Below are 27563 nucleotides of genomic sequence, written 5' to 3' on the forward strand. Positions count from 1 at the left end.
TGCTTTTTCTGTTACTCATTTTTATTGTGCTTTCTTGTTCATCACTCCATTTGCTGCAGTGAAGTAGGCTTTGGAAAAACCATTCTTCACTTCTTTCCCTGCAGGTGGCTCTTGCGTATCTTTCTTCATTGGCTTTTTTCGGTATGTCTGTTGCATGTGTATATTTTGAAGAGAAAAATGAAAAGATTATTTAGTAAGACCTTGTCTTTAACATTGCATAGAGTTAAAACAGTATGTGATTTTGTTGGGCGCTGGAATTTCTGTTTTTGTTTTTTTTGAGACAGAGTTTCGATCTGTCGCCCAGGCTGGAGTGCAATGGCACAATCCCCGTTCACTGCAACCTCAGCCTCCCAAGTAGCTGGGACTACAGGCGCACACCACCATGCCCAGCTAATTTTTGTATTTTTAGTAGAGATGGGGTTTCACCATGTTGCCCAGGCTTGTCTTAAACTCCTGACCTCAGATGATCCACCCGCCTCGGCCTCCCAAAGTACTAAGATTACAGGCGTGAGCCACTGCGCCCAGTTGGGCGCTGGATTTTCTAACAAGATTTCATGTTTGTAATATCATTTTTAAACTTCTGGTTAAAGATTAAAAATAAAGACCAAAACAAATGCTTGTATTTCAATGAATATTAGAGGTCAGGATTTGTATATTCTGGGGTTAGCATTCAAAGTATTCTGCATTAGTTGCTCACTTGGAAAGATAAAACTTTAAAAAATAATTCAAGTGGAAAAAGTGCTGTCATTTTAAAAGTACCAATACCTGGGATTCTGGCTTGATCTAGTTTTTGGCATATCCTTCCTATTCTGACAAAATACCTGATCTTGCAACTCATTTTTACTTTTTTTTTTTTTTTTTTTTTAAAAGCAATAGTATTAACAAGGGTCCAAACTTAAATTATATGCTTGGCTTCAGAACTAAGATTCAGTTTGAACCAGCATGTACGGCTAAGGCTTTGAATGCCATTACCTACTCTTGCTGGGCTAGACGCTTCTCTTAAGTCTTCAACACGATGTACCAAAATCACTCCCTTAGCTTCCCTTTAACACAGAGCGTTTTTTGGGAAGGTGGGGGCAGGGGTTTGCGCACCCACACATAGCTTTGTTTGGTCTCATCATTGATTATTTCTTTGGAAATCTTCAAAGGAAAACTTTATCTCTTATAAAAGACAAAGCCTAGTCCAATTTCAGAAATACAAGACCTGAAACGCTGTCAAAATTCAGTTCCCACTGTTCCACACTGTATAAAACCACTATGGGGACGTGCATGGTGGCTCACACCTGTAATCCCAGCACTCTGGAGGCCAAGGTGGGCGGATCACCTGAGGTCAGGAGTTCAAGACCAGCCTGTCCAACATGGAGAAACCCCGTCTCTACTAAAAATACAAAATTAGCCAGGCGTGGTGGCACACGCCTATAATCCCAGCTACTTGGGAGGCTGAGGTAGGAGAATCACTTGAACCCGGGAGGCAGAGGTTGTGTTGAGCCGAGATTGCGCCATTGCACTCCAGCCTGGGCAACAAGAGCAAAACTCCGTTTCAAAAAAATAAAATAAAAGTAAAAACCACTATGGGTTAACTTTCAGCAAGTGCAAACTAAAAAATAAAGCACTTATTAGTCTGAAAAAAAAAATACAGTTGAATACAATTTCAAAAGTACAGTTTTGAATATAAATGTACTTTTTTTTTTAAACGAAGCGTTCCATTTCCCCAGCCTACAAAAGAGAGCAATTTAAAATCTACATCCACCTGAGGCCTCTTCTCTGTTATAGCTTTCATCCGTTCTTGTACAACAGAGTGGCTTTGAAATTGCATTTTGAAGCTGTCTTCCATTTAAATTGTTATTTAAAAAGAAAATGACACTTGATAAAGAAAAAGTCAGTGTGACCTTTCCACCCTGGTTTGCCTTAAAGGAATTTTTTTCCAAATAAACAGTGAAACTGCAACATCAGAGTACCTGATAAGGAACCAATTTTTAAATATGAAATTCAATAAATTAAAAACATTGAAGAAGCCTTTGCTTTGCTCCATTCACATTTCCTGGATCTGTCTTACTATACATGTTTTTAACTTTCAGATGTCAGACTTTGGTAGCATGGTACAAATACATACTGCAAACTGAGAACTGTATATATAATCCAATGATATTTTTGATAAAACCTTATATGCATGCATTGAAAAATGTTTTTAAAAATGCCCACTAGACTATTAACTGTGGTTACCCTTTGAGGAGGAGGGTGTGGAGAGAGGAGTTAGGAATGCAAATTTCACTTTGTGTATCTGCTAGCTGAATTTATCAACAAGCATGTGCCACTATAATATTTAATCAGTAAAATTAGACAAATATATGATGTAAAAGTGCATGATCTAGGCCGGGCATGGTGGCTCACGCCTATAATCCCAGCACTTTGGGAGGCCAAGGCAGGCGGATCACCTGAGGTCAGGAGTTCAAGACCAGCCTGGCCAACATGGCGAAACCCTATCTCTACTAAAAATACAAAAATTAGCCGGGCCTGTAATCCCAACTACTCGGGAGGCTGAGGCAGGAGAATCACTTGAACCCGGAAGGCGGAGGTTGCAGTGAGCCGAGATCACGCCACTGCACTCCAGCCTGGGCAATAAGAGTGAAACTCTGTCTCCAAAAAAAAAAGTGCCAATCTATTACATTTTACTGCTGAATATTTACATTCCACGTACCTGAACGTAAAAATTTAAGAAGAGGATGACTAACGTCAGCATATAAGATGACTGGAAGATGAGACAACCGAAGGGGAAGCCACACGGTTTCACGACGGCGCTCATGGTGTGCGTGATGGTGAGCACGAACTGCACCTGGGGACGGCAGAGAGGGCATCTCTGTGAGCGAGCCAGGCTGTGCCACACAGACACTGCGGCCAAGCTTGATCAATTCAGAAATCAACTCCTAGGACTCTCAGAATTATGTAGGAACAAAACAAAGCTGCTGAAGCAGCCCCCTCATCCAGAAATCTTATTTGAAATTAGCATGTAAAATTGCCCATTATTTCCTCATGGAAAAGTCGCAGTTAAAATTATTTAGACAAAAAGAATTTAACTTACACATTAATTTGAAAAGTACTCATCTACATTTCAAAGCAAGGAACTTTCCATTATAAGCTAATTGCATGCACAGAGGGCATTTTAACACAAAAGTTTAATTCTTAAAAGGCCAATTTTGGAAAAAGAATAGGCAGCCTCATCACACATAAAAAGCCCTCTGACTTTTAAGACAGATTTCTATTTCCTTTCCCCATCCATGAGCCACATGGAGAAAAGCTAAACGAAGGGACAACGTACCAGCTGAGCCTGTGTGAGATATTTCTTCCACCAAAGATACTTGTGCATAGATGGAAACACAGAAAGTCCATAGTAGGAGTACATAAGAATGTGGATAAAACTGTTCAGTGTTGGTCCAAAGAAACCTATAAAAGTACAGTATAAAAATCACTATTCTTCCAGGAAAGACTGTTCATTCTTCTTTGTCAAGTGAGATTCTCTCTCTGCATGGTAATTGAAAATGAGTAGCACATATGACATGATCATATAACAAAATCCACACTAACAAATTCCCCAATTACTGTGCCAGTTCTAGGGTTCAGCAAAGACTCCATGATAGAAGGACTGGCCTGGGATGGTTTTTCAGAATGCCCCCCACACAGGGAACGCCTTATCTACGAGGTTTTACGGTGTCTTTAACTGTCACTACTATCAGCTACTGAGGGAGGAAAAGAAATACTAGCTTAAAGCTGTTGGCAGAATCCCTCTGAAACAGAATTGTCTTTGCTTTAGCTAAACCTTTGATAAGACATATTGATGTAGAAAGAGCCTTTTGTACATGGCTGAACAGGGTGCTAGAGAGACAAAATATATTGCTTTCATAATTAAGTAAATAAATTCTGCCTGAAAGACACTTAGGGACCAGGAGGTGCTGGAGAAAGAATAAGGCAGACAGAGAAGGCTGGAGTGGAGGAGAAACTGGCCAGCGAGACCTTCCCAGTGATTGGCCATCGCAGAGACTTTTAGGATGGGGGATATCTAAAATCCAGGCCCCTGCTATCAATCTCATGAAACATCTCTGTAACTGCCTCCACCATGGGTGAATAAGGCTTCAGGAAACCATGGAGAAAGGGTCATGTTCCACGTTGGGTCACCTAAGCGTTGAAAGGATTTAGCTGCAAGAGGTGAGATGCCACAGGTGCATCACTTGTTGGAAATAAGGAAACTCGGTGTTGTGAGGATTTCATCTGTACATGAAAGTGCTTAGAACAATGCTTGGCACAAAGTGAATGCTCTTCAGCTGTCAGCCTGGGATCCAGATGGCTGTTCTGTGAGCTATCCTGTGGTGGGAGAGATTGTGGCATTAGAGGGCCATTTATTGGCTGTGTCCCCTTGGAGACATTGATTTGACTGTAAATTTTTATTTTCTTACCTGGAAAATAGGTATAACAATAATAACTAGCTCTTAAGGTTGGGATGAAATTAACTGAGATAACATATGAATTAAAAAGCACAGCACATTCCACGTACCTGAACGTACATATGCTGGCTAATAAATCAATTTAAATTCTCTAACCTGGTTCTTTAATCCTAGATTAGTGATCTGGATAGCTAAATGCAAATTAATAAATAAGAAACAAAAGGTACAATAGCATGCATAGAGTAAATTATCAACCAATACTGGCTGAAATAAACTGTTACAGCACTTGAATTTATATGAAAACACAAACAGTTTCAGACTACCAAGCAGCATAGTATTAGTGGTATTTCTTTACCTACATGACTTTTCATTTCCATCTATTAATGAACCATGAGTAGTTGTTGCTTATAATGTTTGACTCCTGTGGAAATACAGCACCTTCCACAGTCACCACTTCACTGTGATACAGATTAAGGCATTTCAAAAAATTGAAAGTCTGCTCTGGTAGGTCACACAAAGTATCATTTTTCTAATATTCTTAAGCAGAAATTGTCACAGTGTTCACAGGACTATGTCTATACAAAGTGATGATTTGGGTTTTAGATGCTTAGTGATTTGTAATGAAACTTGACAATCACAAAAATACTTAACCTTGGTAATTCTCCTCTAATATTGATTATAGTTGTCCTTCCTTAATAAGTAAACTCAAGAAATGGATGTTTATCCATCTAGAAGGACAGAGATCAATTCTTTCTTTCTTCCCCCTGCACTCCCAGCAATTTCCTCCCTCACACTCTAGTTTTCATTTGTACCTTCACAGTCACTGATACTCCAAATATTCCTGGGCACTTTTTTCCCTAATATCATCTCTACAAGATCCTAAATCCTGGAACAAAGTCATTTTGACTGAAGTTTTACATGTTCTGATTTTTCATAGAGTATTTCTAAATTCTTGAGAACAGGATAGTATCAAATAGAGAGTACTGTTCCCTATAGCTCAGTGCATCTCAAACTGTAGGTCATAACTGACCCATTAGTGAATGGTGAAGTCAATACAGTGAGAATTGTCATCAACTCTTTGTAAGACAGAATTAAAAAATATATACAGTACATCATATAGAGCCAGGGTAAATACTGTTTCATAAAATATCATACAAAACATAGAAATATGAATGAGGGCCAGGCATAGTAGCTCACACCTGTAATCCTAGCACTTTAGGAGGCTGAGGGGGGAGGATTGCTTGAGCCCAGGAGTTCAAGACCAGTCTGGGCAACACAGACCCTGTGTCTACACTTTTTTTTAAAAAATAAAAGTGTGCTTTATTATAAATAAAATTTAAAAATAACCAACAATACTAAAAATAATGTAAATGGCATTTATAGCCTTGGTCAAAATTCTTCATTAAACAGGCATTTGTTTGCTGTTCCATGAATAGTTAACAATTAGTTTATGCAACAAAATAGGTAACTTGAAAAAGTGAGTAAGAATACAGAATTATGAACCAGGAATCAGGGGTTCTTTTGGGTTTTTTCTTGTTTAACAGACACAGCTTTTAAAATAAAATCTGAAATATAAAGCAAGTCATCTTCATGTAGAGAGCTCTCTTTTCCTACAAGGTTTTGCAAAAATGTTAAACAGTGTTCTAAAATGTGGCTGAAGTTATACTTTACATACTTTAACTTCTTATATATACATTATCCAATTAACATAACCACATTTTCATATACAAGTGGGACCATAAACATTAATAAGACAACACTAGCACAGAGTAATTTTACCCATGTATATATTTTCATTTGAAACCTGTTTCCCAAGATGAAATCACTCATTTAAAAGCAAACAACTGGTTGGAATTAATGTTTCTAGACATTGGGTCATGGGGCCTAGAAATCATGTAAGAGTATATTGCTTTGGTTGAATATAATTAAATTCATCTTATGTCTACACACTTGTTTTTTTTTCTTTTTGAGACAGAATCTGGCTGTGTCTCCCAGGCTAGAGTGCAGTGGCGCGAACTCAGCTCACTGCAACCTCTGCCTCCAGGGCGCAAGCCATCCTCCCACCTCAGCCTCCTGAGGAGCTGGTGGTACTGCAAGTGCACGTCACCACGCCCAGCTAATTTTTTTTTTTGGTAGAGATGGGATTTTGCCATGTTGCCCAGGCTGGTCTTTAACTCCTGAACTCAAGTGATTCACCTGCCTTGGCCTCCTAAAGTGCTAGGATTACAGGCGTGAGCCACTATGCCCAGCCCTACCAAAAAAAAAAAAATTAGCTGGGCATGGTGGTATATGCATGTAGTCAGCTAACTAGGAAGGTGGCTTGAGCCCAGGAGGTTGAGGTTGCAGTGAGCTACGACTACACCACTGCATTCCGGCCTGGGAAGAAGAATGAGACCCTGTCTCTCTCAAAAAAAATAAAGAAGAAGGGCCGGGTGCAGTGGCCCACACCTGTAATCCCACCACTTTGGGAGGCTGAGGCAGGTGGATTGCCTGAAGTCAGAAGTTCGAGACCAGCCTGACCAACATAGTGAAACCCTGTCTCTACTAAAAATACAAAAAATTGGCTGGGCGTGGTGGTGGGCGCCTGTAATCCCAGCTACTCAGGAGGCTGAGGCAGGAAAATCGCTTGAACCCAGGAGGCAGAGGTTGCAGTGAGCTGAGATCATGCCACTGCACTCCAGCCTGGGCAACAAGAGTGAAATTCCCTCTCAAAAAAAAAAAAAAAGAAAAGGAACAAATATGAATGAGTGCACTGGGTTGTGATATAAAATGTATTTCTTATTGTAATTCTCAGTTTTTAAAAAATGGAAAATCTGGTAGGTCATTCAGAGATGTAACCTTAATTTTTCAGAATGTGAAAACAAGAAACCCTAAAAGCTGAAATGCCTCAATCTGTTTCACGGGGAAGTGGTGACTGTGGAAGGTGATGTATTTCCACAGGAGTCAAACAGCACCCGGGATTGGAGTGAAGCAGCTCCTGCTGGGGTATGTGCCTCTGACCATGGGACATATGATGTGTGGAAAAGAAAACAGTTTTAAATTTAAGGTTTGGCCCTGATTTTGCTTGTATCAAAGACCAGACACTAGAATACTTGGCCCCTGGCAGACACGGGCATCCTGCTGCGGCGAGGCTGGCGCTCTAGGCCTCCCTTCATGCTCTCCTGATCTGCATGCGATGCTCAATACAAGACAGCACCAGTGGTCTCTAAGAGCCATTCCTCAAAACGGAAAAATTAACAAAATAACTTACTTTGTCCACAAGGTATCCAGTTCAAGACACACCACCAGATGTTAAACATAGAAGCATGATGATATACATGAAGAAAAGTAATCTGACTCGTTTTTTTCCGCAAAACGAAGAAAATCGTGTCCAGGAACTCTACTGATTTGGAGAAGTAGTACCACCAAAGCACCTTGGCTACCTACAGAAATTTGTAAAGGGGAGAAAAGGGTGAGAAATGGTAGTGTTCCTGGTGCTGCCCCACTGCTCGGCCTTCTGCGTGCTGCCTGTGCTTTCCTGCTCTTTCTCACTGCTGAAAAGGCAGCTCACCTGGTGTCCTTGTCTCCAGTTTCTCCTTATTTCAAGCAATCCACCCAACTCTAGTGAGAGATGAGTTACTTTTCCAGAACACATGTGTGATCACATCACTCCTCTGCACCTGCAGAACCAAGTCCATGACTCCTGGCTTGAACCCAGGATCTCCCATGGGCTTGGGTGGCTGCTGTTCCCACCAGCCTCCTGCAAGCTCCCCACCACGGTGTCCTGTGTGCTGGACAGTGGCCTGCTTACTCCTCCTCCAGCAATGAAAATTCTTCTCTCTGCTCCCAGCACTCCTTTCCTACTTCAGGTCTGGCATATTCTTTAATATTCCTCTTAAATGCCACCTTTTCTCTGGAACTTCACCCAGCCCTTTCCTTTCTCAGGCTGAACTGCTGCTTCATTTGTATTCAAATTACTTTAACTGTGGCTCCATAATCAATAGCCATAATAGAGTGTAGCTAGTGTTATGAATCTATCAATAGATTGCAAATCACTCAAAGGCAGAAACTGTCACTCACACTTGCTGAGTGCCTAGCACTCAAAAGGAGGTCATTATTGTTTGTTATATTAAATTATAACTTTCCTCTGCTCTTCTAAAGTATATATGTTTTTTGTCTCTTAGACTGTCCAAGGGTAGTCTATGGCTACATCTTTTGTGTTTTTTCCTCAGATGACTAGATTAAAAACCAAGATGTTATTCATCCTTGCTAACAATGGGAGGTCATGATAACACATCCTTTCCTTCCTAAGGCCCTCAAGTCAGTCTCATCTATAGGGAGACATTTCTTTAGTTAAAGGCACTGTGTTTTTACCACTAACATTAAACATAAGGTATTTTTAAAGACATTACATAATAGGAATCTTGAAATTAAAATATCGTGCTCTACTGTCTACTTCCCAAGAAGACCATCGTAAGATGCGGCGGCAACCATCTTAATGTCTGATGGCATAATTAACCTTTAGAAATATTAAACTACAAATAAATAAAAAACAACCTTTAGAGAACTGTATGGTATCCCAAAATGCACTGGTTTGTGGTAATGCATTAGAAATAAAATGGGTGCAGATAAATCAATATATCTTACTTTATTTGTATTGCAGTTTTGAAGACGTTTTTAAAATGTCCCACTTTGGGAGGCCGAGGAGGGTGGATCACGAGGTCAGGAGACAGAGACCATCCTGGCTAACAAGGTGAAACCTCGTCTCCACTAAAAATACAAAAAATTTAGCTGGGTGTGGTGGCGGGCACCTGTAGTCCCAGCTACTCAGAAGGCTGAGGAAGGAGAATGGCATGAACGCAGGAGGCAGAGCTTCCAGCGAGCCGAGATCATGCCACTGCACTCCAGCCTGGGGGACAGAGTGAGACTCTGCCTCAAAAAAAAAATAAAGGGGGGGGGGTGGAGCCAAGATGGCCGAATAGGAACAGCTCCGGTCTACAGCTCCCAGCCTGAGCGACACAGAAGATGGGTGATTTCTGCATTTCCATTTGAGGTACCGGGTTCATCTCACTAGGGAGTGCCAAACAGTGGGTGCAGGACAGTCGGTGCAGCGCACTGTGCGCGAGCCGAAGCAGGGTGAGGCATTGCCTCACTCAAGAAGCGCAAGGGGTCAGGGAGTTCCCTTTCCTAGTCAAAGAAAGGGGTAACAGATGGCATCTGGAAAATCGGGTCAGTCCCACCCTAATACTGTGCTTTTCCAACGGGCTTGGAAAACAGCACACCAGTAGATTGTGTCCTGCACCTGGCTCGGAGGGTCCTATGCCCACGGAGTCTCGCTGATTGCTAGCACAGCAGTCTGAGATCAAACTGCAAGGAGGCAGCGATGCTGAGGGAGGGGCGCGCGCCATTGCACAGGCTTGCTTAGGTAAACAAAGTGGCCAGGAAGCTCAAACTGGGTGGAGCCCACCACAGCTCAAGGAGGCCTGCCTGCCTCTGTAGGCTCCACCTCTGGGGGCAGGGCACAGACAAACAAAAAGCAGGAACCTCTGCAGACTTAAATGTCCCTGTCTGACAGCTTTGAAGAGAGTAGTGGTTCTCCCAGCACGCAGCTGGAGATCTGAGAATGGGCAGACTGCCTCCTAAAGTGGGTCCCTGGTCCCCAAGCAGCCTAACTGGGAGGCATCCCCCAGTAGGGACAGATTGACACCTCACTTGGCCAGGTACTCCTCTGAGACAAAACTTCCAGAGGAACTATCAGACAGCTGAATTTGCAGTCTCATGAAAATCTGCTGTTCTGCAGCCACCGCTGCTGACACCCAGCCAAACAGGGTCTGGAGTGGACCTCTAGTAAACTCCAACAGACCTGCAGCTGAGGGTCCTGTCTGGTAGAAGGAAAACTAACAAACAGAAAGGACATCCACACCAAAAACCCATCTGTACATCACCATCATCAAAGACCAAAAGTAGATAAAACCACAAAGATGGGGAAAAAACAGAGCAGAAAAACTGGAAACTCTAAAAAGCAGAGCACCTCTCCTCCTCCAAAGGAACGCAGTTCCTCACCAGCAATGGAACAAAGCTGGGCGGAGAATGACGTTGACGAGTTGAGAGAAGAAGGCTTCAGACGATCAAACTACTCCGAGCTATGGGAGGAAATTCAAAACAATGGCAAAGAAGTTAAAAACTTTGAAAAAAAATTAGACAAATGGATAACTAGAATAATCAATGCAGAGAAGGGCTTAAAGGAGCTGATGGAGCTGAAAGCCAAGTTTCGAGAACTACGCGAAGATTGCAGAAGCCTCAGTAGCCAATGAGATCAACTGGAAGAAAGGGTATCAGTGATGGAAGATGAAATGAATGAAATGAAGAGAGAAGGGAAGTTTAGAGAAAAAAGAATAAAAAGAAACGAACAAAGCCTCCAACAAATATGGGACTATGTGAAAAGACCAAACCTACGTCTGATTGGTGTACCTGAAAGTGACGGGGAGAATGGAACCAAGTTGGAAAACACTCTGCAAGATATTATCCAGGAGAACTTCCCCAATCTAGCAAGGCAGGCCAACATTCAGATTCAGGAAATACAGAGAACGCCACAAAGATACTCCTCGAGAAGAGCAACTCCAAGACACATAATTGTCAGATTCACCAAAGTTGAAATGAAGGAAAAAATGTTAAGGGCAGACAGAGAGAAAGGTCGGGTTACCCGCAAAGGGAAGCCCATCAGACTAACAGCTGATCTCTCAGCAGAAACTCTACAAGCCAGAAGAGAGTGGGGGCCGATATTCAACATTCTTAAAGAAAAGAATTTTCAACCCAGAATTTCATAGCCAGCCAAACTAAGCTTCATAAGTGAAGGAGAAATAAAATACTTTACAGACAAGCAAATGCTGAGTGATTTTGTCACCACCAGGCCTGCCCTAAAAGAGCTCCTGAAGGAAGCACTAAACATGGAAAGGAATAACTGGTACCAGCCACTGCAAAAACATGCCAAACTGTAAAGACCATCGAGGCTAGGAAGAAACTGCATCAACTAACGAGCAAAATAACCAGCTAACATCATAATGACAGGATCAAATTCACACATAACAATATTAACTTTAAATGTAAATGGGCTAAATGCTCCAATTAAAAGACACAGACTGGCAAATTGGATAAGAAGTCAAGACCCATCAGTGTGCTGTATTCAGGAAACCCATCTCACGTGCAGAGACACACATAGACTCAAAATAAAGGGATGGAAGAAGATCTATCAAGCAAATGGAAAACAAAAAAAGGCAGGGGTTGCAATCCTAGTCTCTGATAAAATAGACTTTAAACCAACAAAGATCAAAAGAGACAAAGAAGGCCATTACATAATGGTAAAGGGATCAATTCAACAAGAAGAGCTAACTTTCCTAAATATATATGCACCCAACACAGGAGCACCCAGATTCATAAAGCAAGTCCTGAGTGACCTATAAAGGGATTTAAACTCTCACACAATAATAATGGGAGGTTTTAACACCCCACTGTCAACATTAGACAGATCAACGAGACAGAAAGTTAACAAGGATATCCAGGAATTGAACTCAGCTCTGCACAAAGTGGACCTAATAGACATCTACAGAACTCTCCACCCCAAATCAACAGAATGTACATTTTTTTCAGCACCACACCACACCTATTCCAAAACTGACCACATAGTTGGAAGTAAAGCTCTCCTCAGCAAATGTAAAAGAACAGAAATTATAACAAACTGTCTGTCAGACCACAGTGCAATCAAATTAGAACTCAGGATTAAGAAACTCACTCAAAACTGCTCAACTACATGGAAACTGAACAACTTGCTCCTGAATGACTACTGGGTACATAATGAAATGAAGGCAGAAATAAAGTTGTTCTTCGAAACCAACGAGAACAAAGACACAACATACCAGAATCTCTGGGACACATTCAAAGCAGTGTGTAGAGGGAAATTTATAGCACTAAATGCCCACAAGAGAAAGCAGGAAAGATCCAAAATTGACACCCTAACATCACAATTAAAAGAACTAGAAAAGCAAGAGCAAACACATTCAAAAGCTAGCAGAAGGCTAGAAATAACTAAAATCAGAGCAGAACTGAAGGAAATAGACACATAAAAAACCCTTCAAAAAATTAATGAATCCAGGAGCTGGTTTTTTGAAAAGATCAACAAAATTGATAGACTGCTAGCAAGACCAATAAAGAAGAAAAGAGAGAAGAATCAAATAGATGCAATAAAAAATGAAAAACGGGATATCACCACCAATCCCACAGAAATACAATCTACCATCAGAGAATACTACAAACACCTTTACGCAAATAAACTAGAAAATCTAGAAGAAATGGATAAATTCCTCGACAAATACACCCTCCCAAGACTAAACTAGGAAGAAGTTGAATCTCTGAATAGACCAATAACAGGTTCTGAAATTGTGGCAATAATCAATAGCTTACCAGCCAAAAAGAGTCCAGGACCTGATGGATTCACAGCCGAATTCTACCAGAGGTACAAGGAGGAACTGGTACCATTCCTTCTGAAACTATTCCAATCAACAGAAAAAGAGGGAATCCTCCCTAACACATTTTATGAGGCCAGCATCGTCCTGATACCAAAGCCTGGCAGAGACATAACCAAAAAAGAGAATTTCAGACCAATATCCTTGATGAACATTGATGCAAAAATCCTCAATAAAATACTGGCAAACCGAATCCAGCAGCACATCAAAAAGCTTATCCACCATGATCAAGTGGGCTTCATCCCTGGGATGCAAGGCTGGTTCAACATACGCAAATCAATAAATGTAATCCAGCATATAAACAGAACCAAAGACAAAAACCACATGATTATCTCAATAGATGCAGAAAAGGCCTTTGACAAAATTCAACAACGCTTCATGCTAAAAACTCTCAATAAATTAGGTATTGATGGGATGTATCTCAAAATAATAAGAGCTATCTATGACAAACCCACAGCCAATATCATACTGAATGGGCAAAAACTGGAAGCATTCCCTCTGAAAACTGACACAAGACAGGGATGCCCTCTCTCACCACTCCTATTCAACATAGTGTTGGAAGTTCTGGCCAGGGCAATCAGGCAGGAGAAGGAAATAAAGGGTATTCAATTAGGAAAAGAGGAAGTCAAACTGTCCCTGTTTGCAGATGACATGATTGTATATCTAGAAAACCCCATTGTCTCAGCCCAAAATCTCCTTAAGCTGATTAGCAACTTCAGCAAAGTCTCAGGATACAAAATCAATGTACAAAAATCACAAGCATTCTTGTACACCAATAACAGACAAACAGAGAGCCAAATCATGAGTGAACTCCCATTCACAATTGCTTCAAAGAGAATAAAATACCTAGGAATCCAACTTACAAGGGATGTGAAGGACCTCTTCAAGGAGAACTACAAACCACTGCTCAATGAAATAAAAGAGGATACAAACAAATGGAAGAACATTCCATGCTCATGGGTTGGAAGAATCAATATCATGAAAATGGCCATACTGCGAAAGGTAATTTATAGATTCAATGCCATCCCCATCAAGCTACCAATGACTTTCTTCACAGAAGTGGAAAAAACTACTTTAAAGTTCAATATGGAACCAAAAAAGAGCCCGCATCATCAAGTCAATCCTAAGCCAAAAGAACAAAGCTGGAGGCATCACACTACCTGACTTCAAACTATACTACAAGGCTACAGTAACCAAAACAGCATGGTACTGGTACCACAACAGAGACGTAGATCAATGGAACAGAACAGAGCCCTCAGAAATAATGCCACATATCTACAACTATCTGTTCTTGGACAAACCTGACAAAAACAAGCAATGGGGAAAGGATTCCCTATTTAATAAATGGTGCTGGGAAAACTGGCTAGTCATATGTAGAAAGCTGAAACTGAATCCCTTCCTTACACCTTATACAAAAATTAATTCAAGATGGATTAAAGACTTACATGTTAGACCTGAAACTATAAAAACCCTAGAAGAAAACGTAGGCAATACCATTCAGGACATAGGCATGGGCAAGGACTTCATGTCTAAAACACCAAAAGCAATGGCAACAAAAGCCAAAATTGACAAATGGGATCTAATTAAACTAAAGAGCTTCTGCACAGCGAAAGAAACTACCATCAGAGCGAACAGGCAACCTACAAAATGTGAGAAAATTTTCGCAACCTACTCATCTGACGAAGGGCTAATATCCAGAATCTACAATGAACTCAAACAAATTTACAAGAAAAAAACAACCCCATCAAAAGTGGGCAAAGGACATGAACAGACACTTCTCAAAAGAAGACATTTATGCAGCCAAAAAACACATGAAAAAATGCTCATCATCACTGGCCATCAGAGAAATGCAAATCAAAACCACAATGAGATACCATCTCACACCAGTTAGAATGGCCATCATTAAAAAGTCAGGAAACAACAGATGCTGGAGAGGATGTGGAGAAATAGGAACACTTTTACACTGTTGGTGGGACTGTAAACTAGTTCAACCATTGTGGAAGTCAGTGTGGCAATTCCTCAGGGATCTAGATCTAGAAATACCATTTGACCCAGCCATCCCATTACTGGGTATATACCCAAAGGACTATAAATCATGTTGCTATAAAGACACATGCACACGTATGTTTATTGCGGCACTATTCACAATAGCAAAGACTTGGAACCAACCCAAATGTCCAACAATAGACTGGATTAAGAAAATGTGGCACATATACACCATGGAATACTATGCAGACATAAAAAATGATGAGTTCATGTCCTTTGTAGGGACATGGATGAAACTGGAAACCATCATTCTCAGTAAACTATCGCAAGGACAAAAAACCAAACACCGCATGTTCTCACTCATAGGTGGGAATTGAACAATGAGAACTCATGGACACAGGAAGAGGAACATCACACTCTGGGGACTGTTGTGGGGTGGGGGGAGGGGGGAGGGACAGCATTAGGAGATATACCTAATGCTAAATGATGAGTTAATGGGTGCAGCAAACCAACATGGCACATGTATACATATGTAACAAACCTGCACATTGTGCACATGTACCCTAAAACCTAAAGTATAATAAAAAAAAAAAATCCATCTTGACTGGGCGTAGAGGCTTACACCTGTAATCCCAGCACTTTGGGAGGCCGAGGCAGGTGCATCACCTGAGGTATGGAGGCCGAGGCAGGTGGATCACCTGAGGTCAGGAGTTCGAGACCAGCCTGGCTAACATGGTGAAACCCCGTCCCTATTAAAAATACAAAAATTAGCAGGATGTGGTGGCGGGTGCCTGTAATCCTAGCTAATCAGGAGGCTGAGGCAGGAGAATCGCTTGAACCCAGGAGGCAGAGGTTGCAGTGAGCCGAGATGGCACCACTGCACTCCAGCCTGGGCAACAAGAGTGAACCTCTGTCTCAAAAAAAAGGTCCATCTTGATATTAAAGATTTTAGTTAAATGGTTTCTACTGTCTGTCTTAATAATATGTCATGTTTAGTTATAGAAAATTTCAAACATTCACTAATGCAGGGAGAATAAGTCAAATGAACACTGAGCTTCCAATGCCGAACTTCAGAATTTTCAGTATGATTCCAATCTAGTTTTTATCAATTCCAGTTCCCACCATTTTGGGGAGCAGGGGAGTGGGAAGCATAGAATATTATAAACAAATCTAAGGTATCATTTTATTTATAAATACTTCTGATAGGGAGACTTTTAACATAACTATGAAGTCATAATGTTGTCTAACAACATTAACAATTCTTTAGTATCTTCTAATGGCCCAATCCATGTTCAAATTTCTCGGTCTCAAAAATGTCGTTTTTTTCCTAGCCCCCAGAATGTCTTTTTATAATTAGTTTAAATCACGATCCAAACAAGGTCCCTCTTCCATTGGTTTGAAATGGTTTTTAAGTCTCTTCTAACCAATAACAGTTCTCTCTCTTTGCTCCTCCCATTCTTTCACGTCTTTTATTTCTTAGAAAAACTAGATCCTGTATAAAGAATAAAGAATTTCTAATATTATAGGTTTGTATGATTGTTTCGTAGTATCATTTAACTTGTTTCTCTACACATGCATTTTCTGTAACTGGCAATTAGAGTCACAGGCTTGATTAGACTCAGGTGTAATGTTTTTGGTACGAATACTTCAGAGGGTTCTGTCTACTTCCTACTGCCTCACATCAGGAGGTACATAATTTCTGGCTGTTCCACTGATATTCAGACTGAACAGTGAGTTCAGGTATTGAGTCCAGTCATTATGAAGTTTCTATTCAATTTTCACCGAATAGTTTTACCATCCACAGGTGACTGCTGTCAGATCCATGATATAGTTTAGATGTTTGTCCCCTCCAAATCTCATGTTGAAATGTCATCCCCAATGTTGGAGGTGGGGCCTGGTGGGAGGTGTTTGTTTGGGTCACAGTGGCAGATCCCTCATGAATGGCTTGGTGCCCCTCCTGTGGTGAGTTACTGCAAGATCTGATTGTTTGAAAGAGTCTGGGACCTCTTTGTGCCTTGCTCCCTCTCTTGCCATGTGACATGCCTGCTGCCCCTTCACCTTCCACCGTGATTATAGGCTTCTTGAGGGCCTCATCCGAAGTAGATACCAGCACCCTGATTTCTGTACAGCCTGCAGTACCATGAGCCAAAATGAAACTCTATAAATTACCCAGCCTCAGGTATTCCTTTATAGCAATGCAAAACAGACTGATACAATCCGTTATTTCACTAGGAGTTGCAAAATGGTGACTTTTCTAATTGTTACCTAAGCGTTTTTCTTTTCTATAGAGAAGAACTTTCCCTTTTCATCTATTTGGAAATTCACATATGAAAGGCAAGATAAATGTTTAATTCTTTCCCTCTAATTTTTTTTCCTAAAATGAATCGGTGCTCTAACAATCTTCAAAAGGTAACAATAAGAGTTTTTAAAATGAGTATCATTTTAAACTCATGGTTTTTTACATATTTAATGCTTCAGTTCATTCCAGTCAGTATTCTTTTTGATGTTCAACCCGCCCCATTTTTAGGCAGTGGGGTCCCTTCCAGGCAACTCCTCTTTTTGTGATGATCCTCGTAGTTCTGGATAGCTGCTTTGCTTTCTCTCATAGATATCCTGGGTTCATCTTATAAACATTGCCTGCCCCCAACCAGGAAGAGGCCCATTATCTAAGAAACCTAATCTTTTCTGGAGAAAATTCTATTTAGAGAGCAGAATCTGGGTAATCACTGCTCGTTGTACTGGGTTGTCATAGACTAGGCCTTTTCTGTAGACAGCTGAAAATTAAAATTTTTAAAAACGAATAAAATTAATTCTGATATTTCCAATTTAAATCTATTATTAGTGAGTTTTAGTTTAACTTTTTTATTGGTATCTCTTTTTTCCATGTTTCAAATCGAAGTGCCTACTGATATTAACGTTATTATATACTTAATTTATCCCATAGTGTACTATCACAGTGTCAAAAAAGCAATACCAATGTTATTAACAATAACAAAAAAATTACTGAATACTGTTAAGATATATCTCACTAGGGGAGTTCAGTCAAAAAACTGTTTTAAAGTCACTTGAAATAGTTCCTTGGGTGATTACGTCACCAACTTAATATATAGGTATATTCATTTATTTAAGTTTGTTTCCAACTTTTAGGGGGTGGCTGCCTTACTTTCTTTTTAAATTTGTTTTATAATTATGTAAAGCACTTAGTGGTTCCAAAATCAAATACAGCACAAGGTACATTCACAGAATTCTGGCTTCCCCTGTATCCCCTCTGCCCTGTTCCCGCCCCTCAAAGGAAACGCTTTTTTTTTTTTTTAAATGGAGTCTTGCTGTGTTGCCCAGGCTGGAGTGCAGTGACACAATCTCGGCTCACCGCAACCTCCGCCTCCCAGGTTCAAGCGATTCTTCTGGCTCAGCCTCCTGAGTAGCTGGGACTACAGGTGCCCGCCACCATGCCTGGCTAATTTTTGTATTTTTAGTAGAGACGGGGTTTCACTATGTTGGCCAGGCTGGTCTTGAACTCCTGACCTCGTGATCCACCCACCTCGGCCTCCCAAAGTGCTGGGATTACAGGCCTGAGCCACCATGCCCGGCAGAAACACTTTTTATTAGCTTTTAGTTTATCTTCTCATTGTTTCTTTTTAAAAATACAAGCAAATACACATACACATCCATATCATTTACTGCACAAAGCGTGCTATCCTATGAACATGTTCTGCAAGTTGCTTTTGTTCATGTAACTATATCCCAGAGACAATTCTGTAGCAGTGTAGAGCTCTTCCCCACTCCACTTTGTAGAGGCATCTGCTACGTGGATGTGCTGTGGTTTATTCAGTTGGTCCCCTACAGAGGGATAGTTGGAAATCATCTTTGTTACCAAGCATTTCTATTAGAACAGGAACCCCTTTCTTATCTAATTCTAGCCTCAGCCCCATATCTGGAAGGAGAAAACCTCCTCTCCTTGTCAGTGAGAACTGGTTATAGGTGGTTGATTTGCTTCTAGTGGCTCACCCGGATGTCAGCTTCCCCCGCGCTGGTAAGATCTTGACACTGTAAGTTGTAGCCTCCTTCCCAAGTGGAGAGAATGAGCTGCCAAAGAACCAAGAAAGAAAAACAAACATCAGCACAAGAATTTGGATACAGACTGAATTTCCCATTCATGTCTCTGGCATCTATTCAAGGTTTGAGTAGGAATTTCCCAGAATTTGAGTTTGTTTCAATCCTATCCTCAAACACCTATTATCAGGGGACTTATTTCCTGCTGTTGAACTGAAATCAATGGCTATTTCCTTAATTAGTATATGTTACCTCTAACTACACTGGCCAAAATAACAGATTTTAACTATCATTTGAGTCACAAAATTTTATGTAAGGAATTATCTAGTTATGTTTCTACAAGTGAAATGTAGAATTAGTTGAAAACAACCGTGAGAAAACTACAGTAAAAATTTAATATTTTGTATTGGTTTAAATATATTTAATCATCTCAATAATTTTTAAAAATACATATATTGCCATTTTACAGATATCAAAAACAGGGTTCAGTAAGGTTCTTAAACCATTTTCTTCATTGTATTTATGCTACTTGGTAATCAAACAATTTGATGGTTAATTGATTAATGTCTGTCTTCCCCATTACTCTCAAAAACCAAAAAGCTCCAAAAAATTATGCATCTGTTTTTGCTCATCTTTGTATCTACAGTTCCTTGCCCAGTACCTACTACATGGTAAGTGTTCTGTAAACATTTGATGAGTATATGATTTGCTCAAGATTACATGACTAGAAAGTGGTAGAAGGATGATTAGAATTCAGACTTCCTAATTCATTGTTTGGTGTACTTTCCACCTCATGAGAAAATGAGCTTTTTTATTCTTTGTTGAAAATGCTATGAAAGAAGTTTTCTCCCTGTAAAAAGTTAAAATTCTAGAATATAAGGCATTTGGGATTGATTTGAATCAGGTATTACAGGCGAAAAGCCTACGATTTAATATTTTCTGCTGCCTTAGAGATGTATAAAATTCATATACAATATCCATTAAAATACATATACACAGCTGAGAGGGTTTGGATGTTAATTAATTAAATGTTAGAGAGAGAGAGATTACTAAATAACATTTAGAATGTTTTAGAACCTTTGTGAGACTTCTTCACTGTCCTGATATACCTCTCTTTCCTTCTAACAAAAACCCTGTTAACATCATGCTAATTAAAGATTATCAATATAAATAAGTCCAGTGAAAGAAGAAAACCTTGGGTTTTCCTGAATGGGATCTACTACAAATCAGGTCATTTCCCAATATTTCCCAGGGGATTTGTGCTCTTAGTTCTCAACTGGGAATCAGCGGCTGGCTAGAGGGGACCCAGAAAGACCTTAAACTACATATAAATTTTGGTGTGTTCGTGCATTTTTCAAACTAAGAAAGCTGTTTAACTTTGTGTACAAGGATTAATTAAAAACCTCTATGGTCAGGTTATAGTTCTGTAGTAAGGGGCTCTAAACTCTACTCCGCACATTAACAATACAGTTACAGAGTAACTCCTGACTGTGGAGAGGACAGGGCATATTCTGTTTCCCCATGAAGTTTCCTGCTTTAGTCAGATTTATCTGGGCTGTCCCCATTCCTGTGGCATCTGTGCAGAACTACCTGACAATTATGAATAGGTAGCCAAGCTAGAGAGGCTCTGTCTCTCCCTGGACCATTCTTAATCCCCTTACTGGTATAGGAGTCATCCAACCTATGTGTTGAAGAAAAGGAAGCAAGGCTGTCAAATAGGGTTAGGTGTAAGGAGGTGTGGACTAAATTACTTCAAAATATACTTAGAATTCACCAGCTTCTTCCCATCTTCACCACCTTAATCCAAGATGTTAGCATCTGTTGCCTGTAGTACTGCAATGATCTCCTAACTGGACTCTTTGCTAACATTCTTGCCAACTCACCCTCATGGTCCATTTTCTATGTAGGAGCTAGAGTGATCTATTTTAAAAAGGAGATACTAGCACTCCCATCATTAAAATCCTCCAGTAGCTTTCCATTACACTTAGAGTGCAAGCCAAATTCCTTCCAAGGGCCCAATGTCATCTGCCATCTCTCCACCTCATCTTGAACCACTGATCCTCTGTCCACTGTGTCATTCAGTCTCAACTCCAATGTCACCTTTTCAGAGGCTGCCCCATCACCAGCCTCTCTTTCCCACAGGGCAAAGGTTGTGTTCTAGAATCTACAGTCGAATCTGACAGTGTGGGAACTCAATACATATTTGTTGAAAGACTGTTAATAATTATTGCAGTGACTTTCTGGCTTAAGCAAACATCTGCTGACCCCTAACAAGTTAGCAAGGTTAAATCAGTTTGTCACCTGACTAGTATCTATTAAACATACCCCCAGAGTGTCAAAGAAGACCTTTTGCCTGCTCCAAAAGAGGTCACAATCAAAGAGAGGAGACCGGGTGGCAATCAATGGTAGTGATTTTGAACTGAACTAAGTGATTTTACACTTCCACAAAGTGTAAGAGAAAGTGGGTAAGCAGTAGATAAAATTAGTGGTAGGCAATGGGCTCAGTGCAGATACGTTCTTCCTAGAAAGAAGACATTTACCTCGTTGTTCAACAACTAAACAGTTGTTCTTGCTCCTGTTGATGGTGACTACTGTTCAACTAGCACTTTACAATTCACAAAGCATTTTCACATTTACCAACTCGTACTCTGTACTAGTCCATAGGCTCTTCAAATGTAGAAGCTGTGTCTTATCCATCTTATACCTTCAGGGCTTCATATTCAGTGCCTAGGAAAAGCTCATTACATGCTGATTGAACAGAAGTCATTAATCCTTACAAGTCACTCAAGAGTTATGTAGGAGAAATATTGTATCTCTGCTTTATAGTTAAGTTGCCTAAGGTTTGGAAAGCCTAAATAACTGCTCTAAAATTACACAGAAAGTGACAGAGCTAAAACAAACTCGTGCCTTCTGACTCCATTACACCAAAGCTCCGTCCAAACAGGTACTAGAACTGCTGGTGTGGTTGGACATGCAGGCTGGCCCTTCTGCTGCAGCTGTCACTTCTTTTTTATTTATTTATTTTTTATTTTACTTTAAGTTCTGGGATACATGCGCAGAATGTGCAGGTTTGTTACATAGGTATACATGTGCCATGGTGGTTTGCTGCACCTATCAACCTTTCATCTAGGTTTTAAGCCCCACATGCATTAGGTATTTGTCCCAATGCTCTCCCTACCCTTGCTCCCCACCCCGAGAGGCCCGGGTGTGTGATGTTCCCCTCCCTGTGTCCATGTATTCTCATTGTTCAACTCCCACTTATGAGTGAGAACATGTGGTGTTTGGTTTTCTGATCCTGTGTTAGTTTGCTGAGAATGATGGCTCCCAGTTTCATCCATGTCCCTGCAAAGGACATGATCTCATTCTTTTTTATGGCTGCGTAGTATTCCATGGTGTACATGTGCCATATTTTCTTTATCCAGTCTATCATTGATGGGCATTTGGGTTAGTTCCAAGTCTTTGCTATTGTAAATCGTGTGCAGCTGTCACTTATGGAAAACAATCTAAGAGTATCTTTCCTTCTGCTATATAGAGAAACGACTCCCATAAATTACTATCTTGCTAACTCATCTAGGGAGCTAAAATTCAGCTAGTAGAGAACCTAAAATAAAAATGGTCCTTTCAGTGTCAAGTAGATTCGTGAGCACCTATGTGATATAATTTTAAGAGTTGTCGGCTGGGGGTGGTGGCTCACACCTGTAATCCCAGCACTCTGGGAGGCCGAGGCAGGTGGATCACCTGAGGTCAGGAGTTCGAGACCAGCCTAACCGACATGGTGAATCCCCATCTCTACTTAAAAAAAAAAAAAAAAAAAAATTAGCCAGGATTGGTGGTGGGTGCCTGTAATCCCAGCTACTCGTGAGGCTGAGGCGGGAGAATTGCTTGAACCCAGGAGGCGGAGGTTGCAGTGAGCTGAGATTGTGCCATTGCACTCCAGCCTGGGTGACACAGCAAGACTCTGCCTCAAAAAAAAAAAAAAGAAAAAAAAAATAGTTGTCAGCATGGCTTTTTTGACTCCAAAATTCCATCTCCTATACTGACTGATGCCTAAAATTCTATTATGAGAGCTTTATTCCAGTCATTTATGGTAATATTGATAGTTATTAAGAATGGTACATATTAGAATAATGCATAGAATAAACTCTCAAGAGAACCTTCATTTAAGGCAAGGATTTGTTTTCTCTTAGAATTCAAGATCACCAGAAAGGCAGCTATATTTGTGCCATTATCCACCGCTTATAGCTTGTATGAATGATTTTATACAAGCTATAAAATAGCTAAACATTTTTGTTTTTGTTCTCTTCGTCTCACTTTTTTTTTTTTTTTTGCTACAGCAAGTTATTTAAGACTTTTAGATTTCCCCTTCTACTACATTAAAATAACTTTCGGTTATACAGACAGGGCAATCATCCTTGTTCCTTCTCCTGTAAAATGACCTTGGTTTGGTGCTTCACAGAGGAATTTGGAGCGCAGGATGTAACAAGGGCCACTAGAGCTGAGCTGAAACATCAGTGTTCCAAAGACATACAGAGTATTCTTTAAGGGAATATTTATATTGGCATTTCGGTAAAACTAACTGCATATGATGTTTAAGTTAATTTTAAAAATACTCTGTTAATCACTGTCTATTCTCAGGCAAATTATGAAAGTTTTCTAAGCCTCAGTATCCTAATCTGTCAAAGGAGAAAATTGTAACATGATCTTTAAAGGCACATTTGATCTACGTTGTGAATCTAAATTATAATTAGACTAGAGACTAAAGAAATAGGTCTAGGCCAGGTGTGGTGGCTCACACCTGTAATCCCAACACTTTGGGAGGCCGAGACAGGAGGATCACCTGAGATCAGGAGCTCAAGACCAGCCTGGGCAACACAGTGAAACCCCGTCTGTACTAAAATTACAAAAAGTAGCCAGGCATGGTGGCGAATACCTGTAATCCCAGCTATTCAGGAGGCTGAGGCATGAGAATCGCTTGAACCTGGGAGGCAGAGGTTGTAGTGAACTGAGATTGTGCCATTGCCCTCCAGGCTGGATGACAGGGCAAGACTCTGTCTCAAAAAAAAAAAAAAAAAAAATAGGTCTAAATTGGAATAAGAAAGATTCACGTTATAAACAAGGACTTCCGGGATTTTCAGAAAGAATAATATCAACTGCTGGAATAAGTTCTTTAGGTCTTAAAGAAAGTATTGATAGCAACCTTGCATAGTTCTGCCAGGCTAGATGTGATTGTTTCTATTAATAAAAACTGCTAGTTACTGGACTTCAGCTTTGGCTACTTAAACACTTACCTCTGCCAGCATGTATGCGGAGAGAAGTGTGATTCCGAGATTATACAAGGTGAGGATACCCCTGAGAGAAAGAGCAGGTCTGTTCTTCATAAACTTGTTACCCAGCCATATTGAGAGCAGATATATGACAGTAAGAAAAAAGGTAGGAAGGTAAGAGTCCAACATGAACCACCCTCTGACTCGAGAATCTGAAAAGAAACACATACAGTGAGGATCCTGAGGAATGATGCTCCTGTTCAGTCATCAGTATCGTCACATACATTGCATCTGTACACACCAGCACAACAGGGAACAACCCCACACAGCATTAGGTAGGCTGGCCTGGGGTTAGAGTTCAGGGGAAGAGGAAGCCCGTGGGGGCTGAATCGGTAAAGGTTTCATGGAGCAAACAGGGCTTAGGCTGAACACTGAATGAAAGGGACAAGAAGTAAAGGTGTGAAGTGACAGTTCTTGAATGCCTATTTTGGAACAGTTACTGCATTTATTTACTCTAAATTAATATGAAGTAAGTACTATTATGCAATTTTATGGATGGAAAAAAAAAAAACAGCCCAGAAAGCTTTAGTAACTTTAGTAACTATGATGTAGAAGGCTACATCATAGTCGGCAGTACAGTCAGATTTGAACCAGTCACATCTGCCTCCCAGCCCCATGATACCTTGCAGCTGTCCTCCCATGGAGAAGATCGGAGCAGTCAGAGGAAAGAAGGCATATCGATACTGTATCCTAATTCCTAAAGCCCACACAGCTCCGAATTTGCCTAGGATCAGTAATGGAATGGGTTTAGAGTTCAGCTGGTTCAGAGAAAGCAATAGGATGACAGTGCAGCAAGCCTGGAGGCTGCAGACAGCAGAGGCAAAGCCTGGGAGCTGTGATTCAGAACTGAGGACCCAGATCTGGCCATAGCAGTGGATGTTTACACAGCAGGGAGGCAAGCAGCTGAATATATCAGGGCCCCTTACACTGGAGAGTGAATATTTAAAAGCCTAAATGAAACCCACATGATAGAGCTACAATATAATTAGTAACACCTGAAAATCATTGTAGACACAAAATGATTTGTGTTTATTCTGCTCTTTTTGTTTAAATAAAGAAAATGATTTGGCCCAGAATTATAAAAATTGCATGCTGCTTTTAACCTCTACAAACGGAGTTGTAGTGAGCTGGTTTCACCAACAGGCAATGGCCTTTTCTGGAATTTTTTGTTTTCTAAGTGCCTCTTTCTGGTACGTCCTACCCTGTATACCCCAGCCTCTTGTTAAACCACCCGCCCTACAGACAGTAGCATTTCCATAAGCCAAGTGCCTTCTCAAGCTCTGACTGTCTCATCACTTATTTTATAAATATCTCCCATTGGTGACAGAGATAAAAAGGTTAGAAAGCTCTTCTCAGCATTCATGTGACTAACAGATACCACCTTTCATACAGCAGGCTTGCAATCATCTGCCCTAAGTCTGTGCTGTGCGTCACTTCCTAATGTCCATCTCCATATCTGAACCCTACTCATCTTTTAATGCCCAGATAAAGGTCCTGACTTCTGAAGGGAGACATTTCCTACTGTGTTTTCGTATTTACAGCTCCTCATATGCATAGCAAGACAATTATTATCATTTTCTAATTCACATATTATTATGGCTATGATACTGTTACTATAACATTTACTGAGCACTTATTCTGTGCCAGGCACTATTCTGAAGCCTTTTACATGTATCAACTTATTTGATTCTCAAAGTAATCCCATTATATAGGTGATAATATCATCCCAGTTTACCCTTAAGAAAAACTGAGCTGTAGAAGCCTAGAAAAGTGAAATGACTAGCACTAAACTGCTGCGCTACTTCTTGTTATGGTGTTGGACTGAATTGTGTCCCCCACAAAGATGCCTTCAAGTCCTAACTCCTGGTATCTGTGAATGTGACATTATTTGAAAATAGAGTCTTTGCAGATATAATCTAGCTAAGATGAGGTTATACTGGATTAGGGTGGGCCCTAAGCCAACGACTAGTGTCCTTATAAGAAGGAGAGGTCTGGATACAAGGACAAAAGCGAAAAAGGCCATGTGAAGATGGAGGCAGAGATTGGACTGATGCATCTACAAGCTAAGTAAACCAGAGGTTGCCACCAACCACCAGAGACGGGGGAGTCATGGTACAGATTCTTCCCTAGAACCTCAGAGGGAACAAGGCTCTGCTGACACCTTGATTTCAGACTGTTGGCCTCCAGAACTGTGAAAGAATACATTTCTGCTATTTAAGCCACCCAGTTTGTGGTACTTTTTATGGCAGCCTAGGAAACAAACACACATGGTTTAGTATTTAATTGATCTCTAGTAGTTTCAGATGTGCTGGCTTTACCTCCCCAACTATAGTATATGCTCCAGGAGACAGCCACTAGGTCTTACATCCCTAGTCTGTCTGACTCATACCCACGTAGTGCTGAGTTAAGAGGAAACATTCATTAAATGCATATCCACTGGCACATTGAGTCAAGCACATACTGCAAACTAATATAGCCCCTGATGTTTTTGTTTTCTTTTGTCACAGTGCTGTAAATGTTTGCTACAGTTGTTTAGAATAATCATAGTTGTTTTGGCCAAAAGATGGGAACAAATGCTTGTAATAAACTTTCTTATCTTTGGGACTTGAGAAGTGTTAGCTCTTCCTCTGAGTCAGTATTTGTGCAGAACAATACCCCTTGATGGTACTAACATGGTGTGGGCAAAATCAGAAGAGGCTAGGAGACACCAAAAGGTTTATTTGGTGATGTGCCAGTCAGCATCAGTGTGTGAGACTTTTAGGAAGAAAAAAGGATTCTTGATGGCTTACATGCTAGACACCTTGTCACTGTGGAGCTCATCTGATTCCACTGCCAACTGTCAATTTTACAATCTCCTTGCTACAAAGGAAAATTCCATAAAATGACCAACGCAGAGTAAACAACTGTAATCCTTTCCTCAATTGATCCCACATCCACATAATTCCAGATCACGCCAATCTTACTGGCAGCAAAGCTCAGTGAACCTGGCGCAGACAGGTTGTTGTTTAACCCTCTAGTCGAAGTGTCAAACAGAAAACCACTGTCACCAACAAATCATAGTTCCTCCTGGATCTTGCATGCCTAAGAGAGAGGGCCCCGGGTCCTGCATGCCTAAGCGAGAGTGTCCCTGGGTCCTGCATGCCTAAGGGAGGGGGCCCCGGGTTCTGCATGCCTAAGGGAGAGGGTCCTGGGTCCTGCATGCCTAAGGGAGGGGGCCCCAGGTCCTGCCTGCCTAACTAAGGGAAAGGGTCCTGGATCCTGCATGC

General features: G+C 40.7%; 1 protein-coding gene across 3 annotated transcripts in view; it reads right to left on the minus strand.

The window, feature by feature from the left end:
• Positions 1-27563, minus strand: part of ELOVL2 (ELOVL fatty acid elongase 2) — a 62244-nt gene continuing 34681 nt past the window's right edge. For 2 of the 3 annotated variants that reach the window (XM_032141099.2, XM_058432624.1), the window contains exons 3-9: positions 24920-25021; positions 24262-24449; positions 18929-19006; positions 7687-7858; positions 3317-3441; positions 2699-2833; positions 1-147 (exon numbers count right to left, since the gene is read on the minus strand). In XM_032141099.2, the coding sequence (XP_031996990.1) occupies positions 22-147; positions 2699-2833; positions 3317-3441; positions 7687-7858; positions 18929-19006; positions 24262-24449; positions 24920-25021 (926 nt within the window). In that variant the 3' untranslated portion in view covers positions 1-21. The remainder of the gene's footprint in view (positions 148-2698; positions 2834-3316; positions 3442-7686; positions 7859-18928; positions 19007-24261; positions 24450-24919; positions 25022-27563) is intronic. The other variant, XM_032141100.2, reaches the window with a different exon arrangement.

This window comes from Hylobates moloch, unplaced genomic scaffold, assembly GCF_009828535.3.
Source record: "Hylobates moloch isolate HMO894 unplaced genomic scaffold, HMol_V3 SCAFFOLD_20, whole genome shotgun sequence".
Classification (NCBI taxonomy): Eukaryota; Metazoa; Chordata; class Mammalia; order Primates; family Hylobatidae; genus Hylobates; species Hylobates moloch.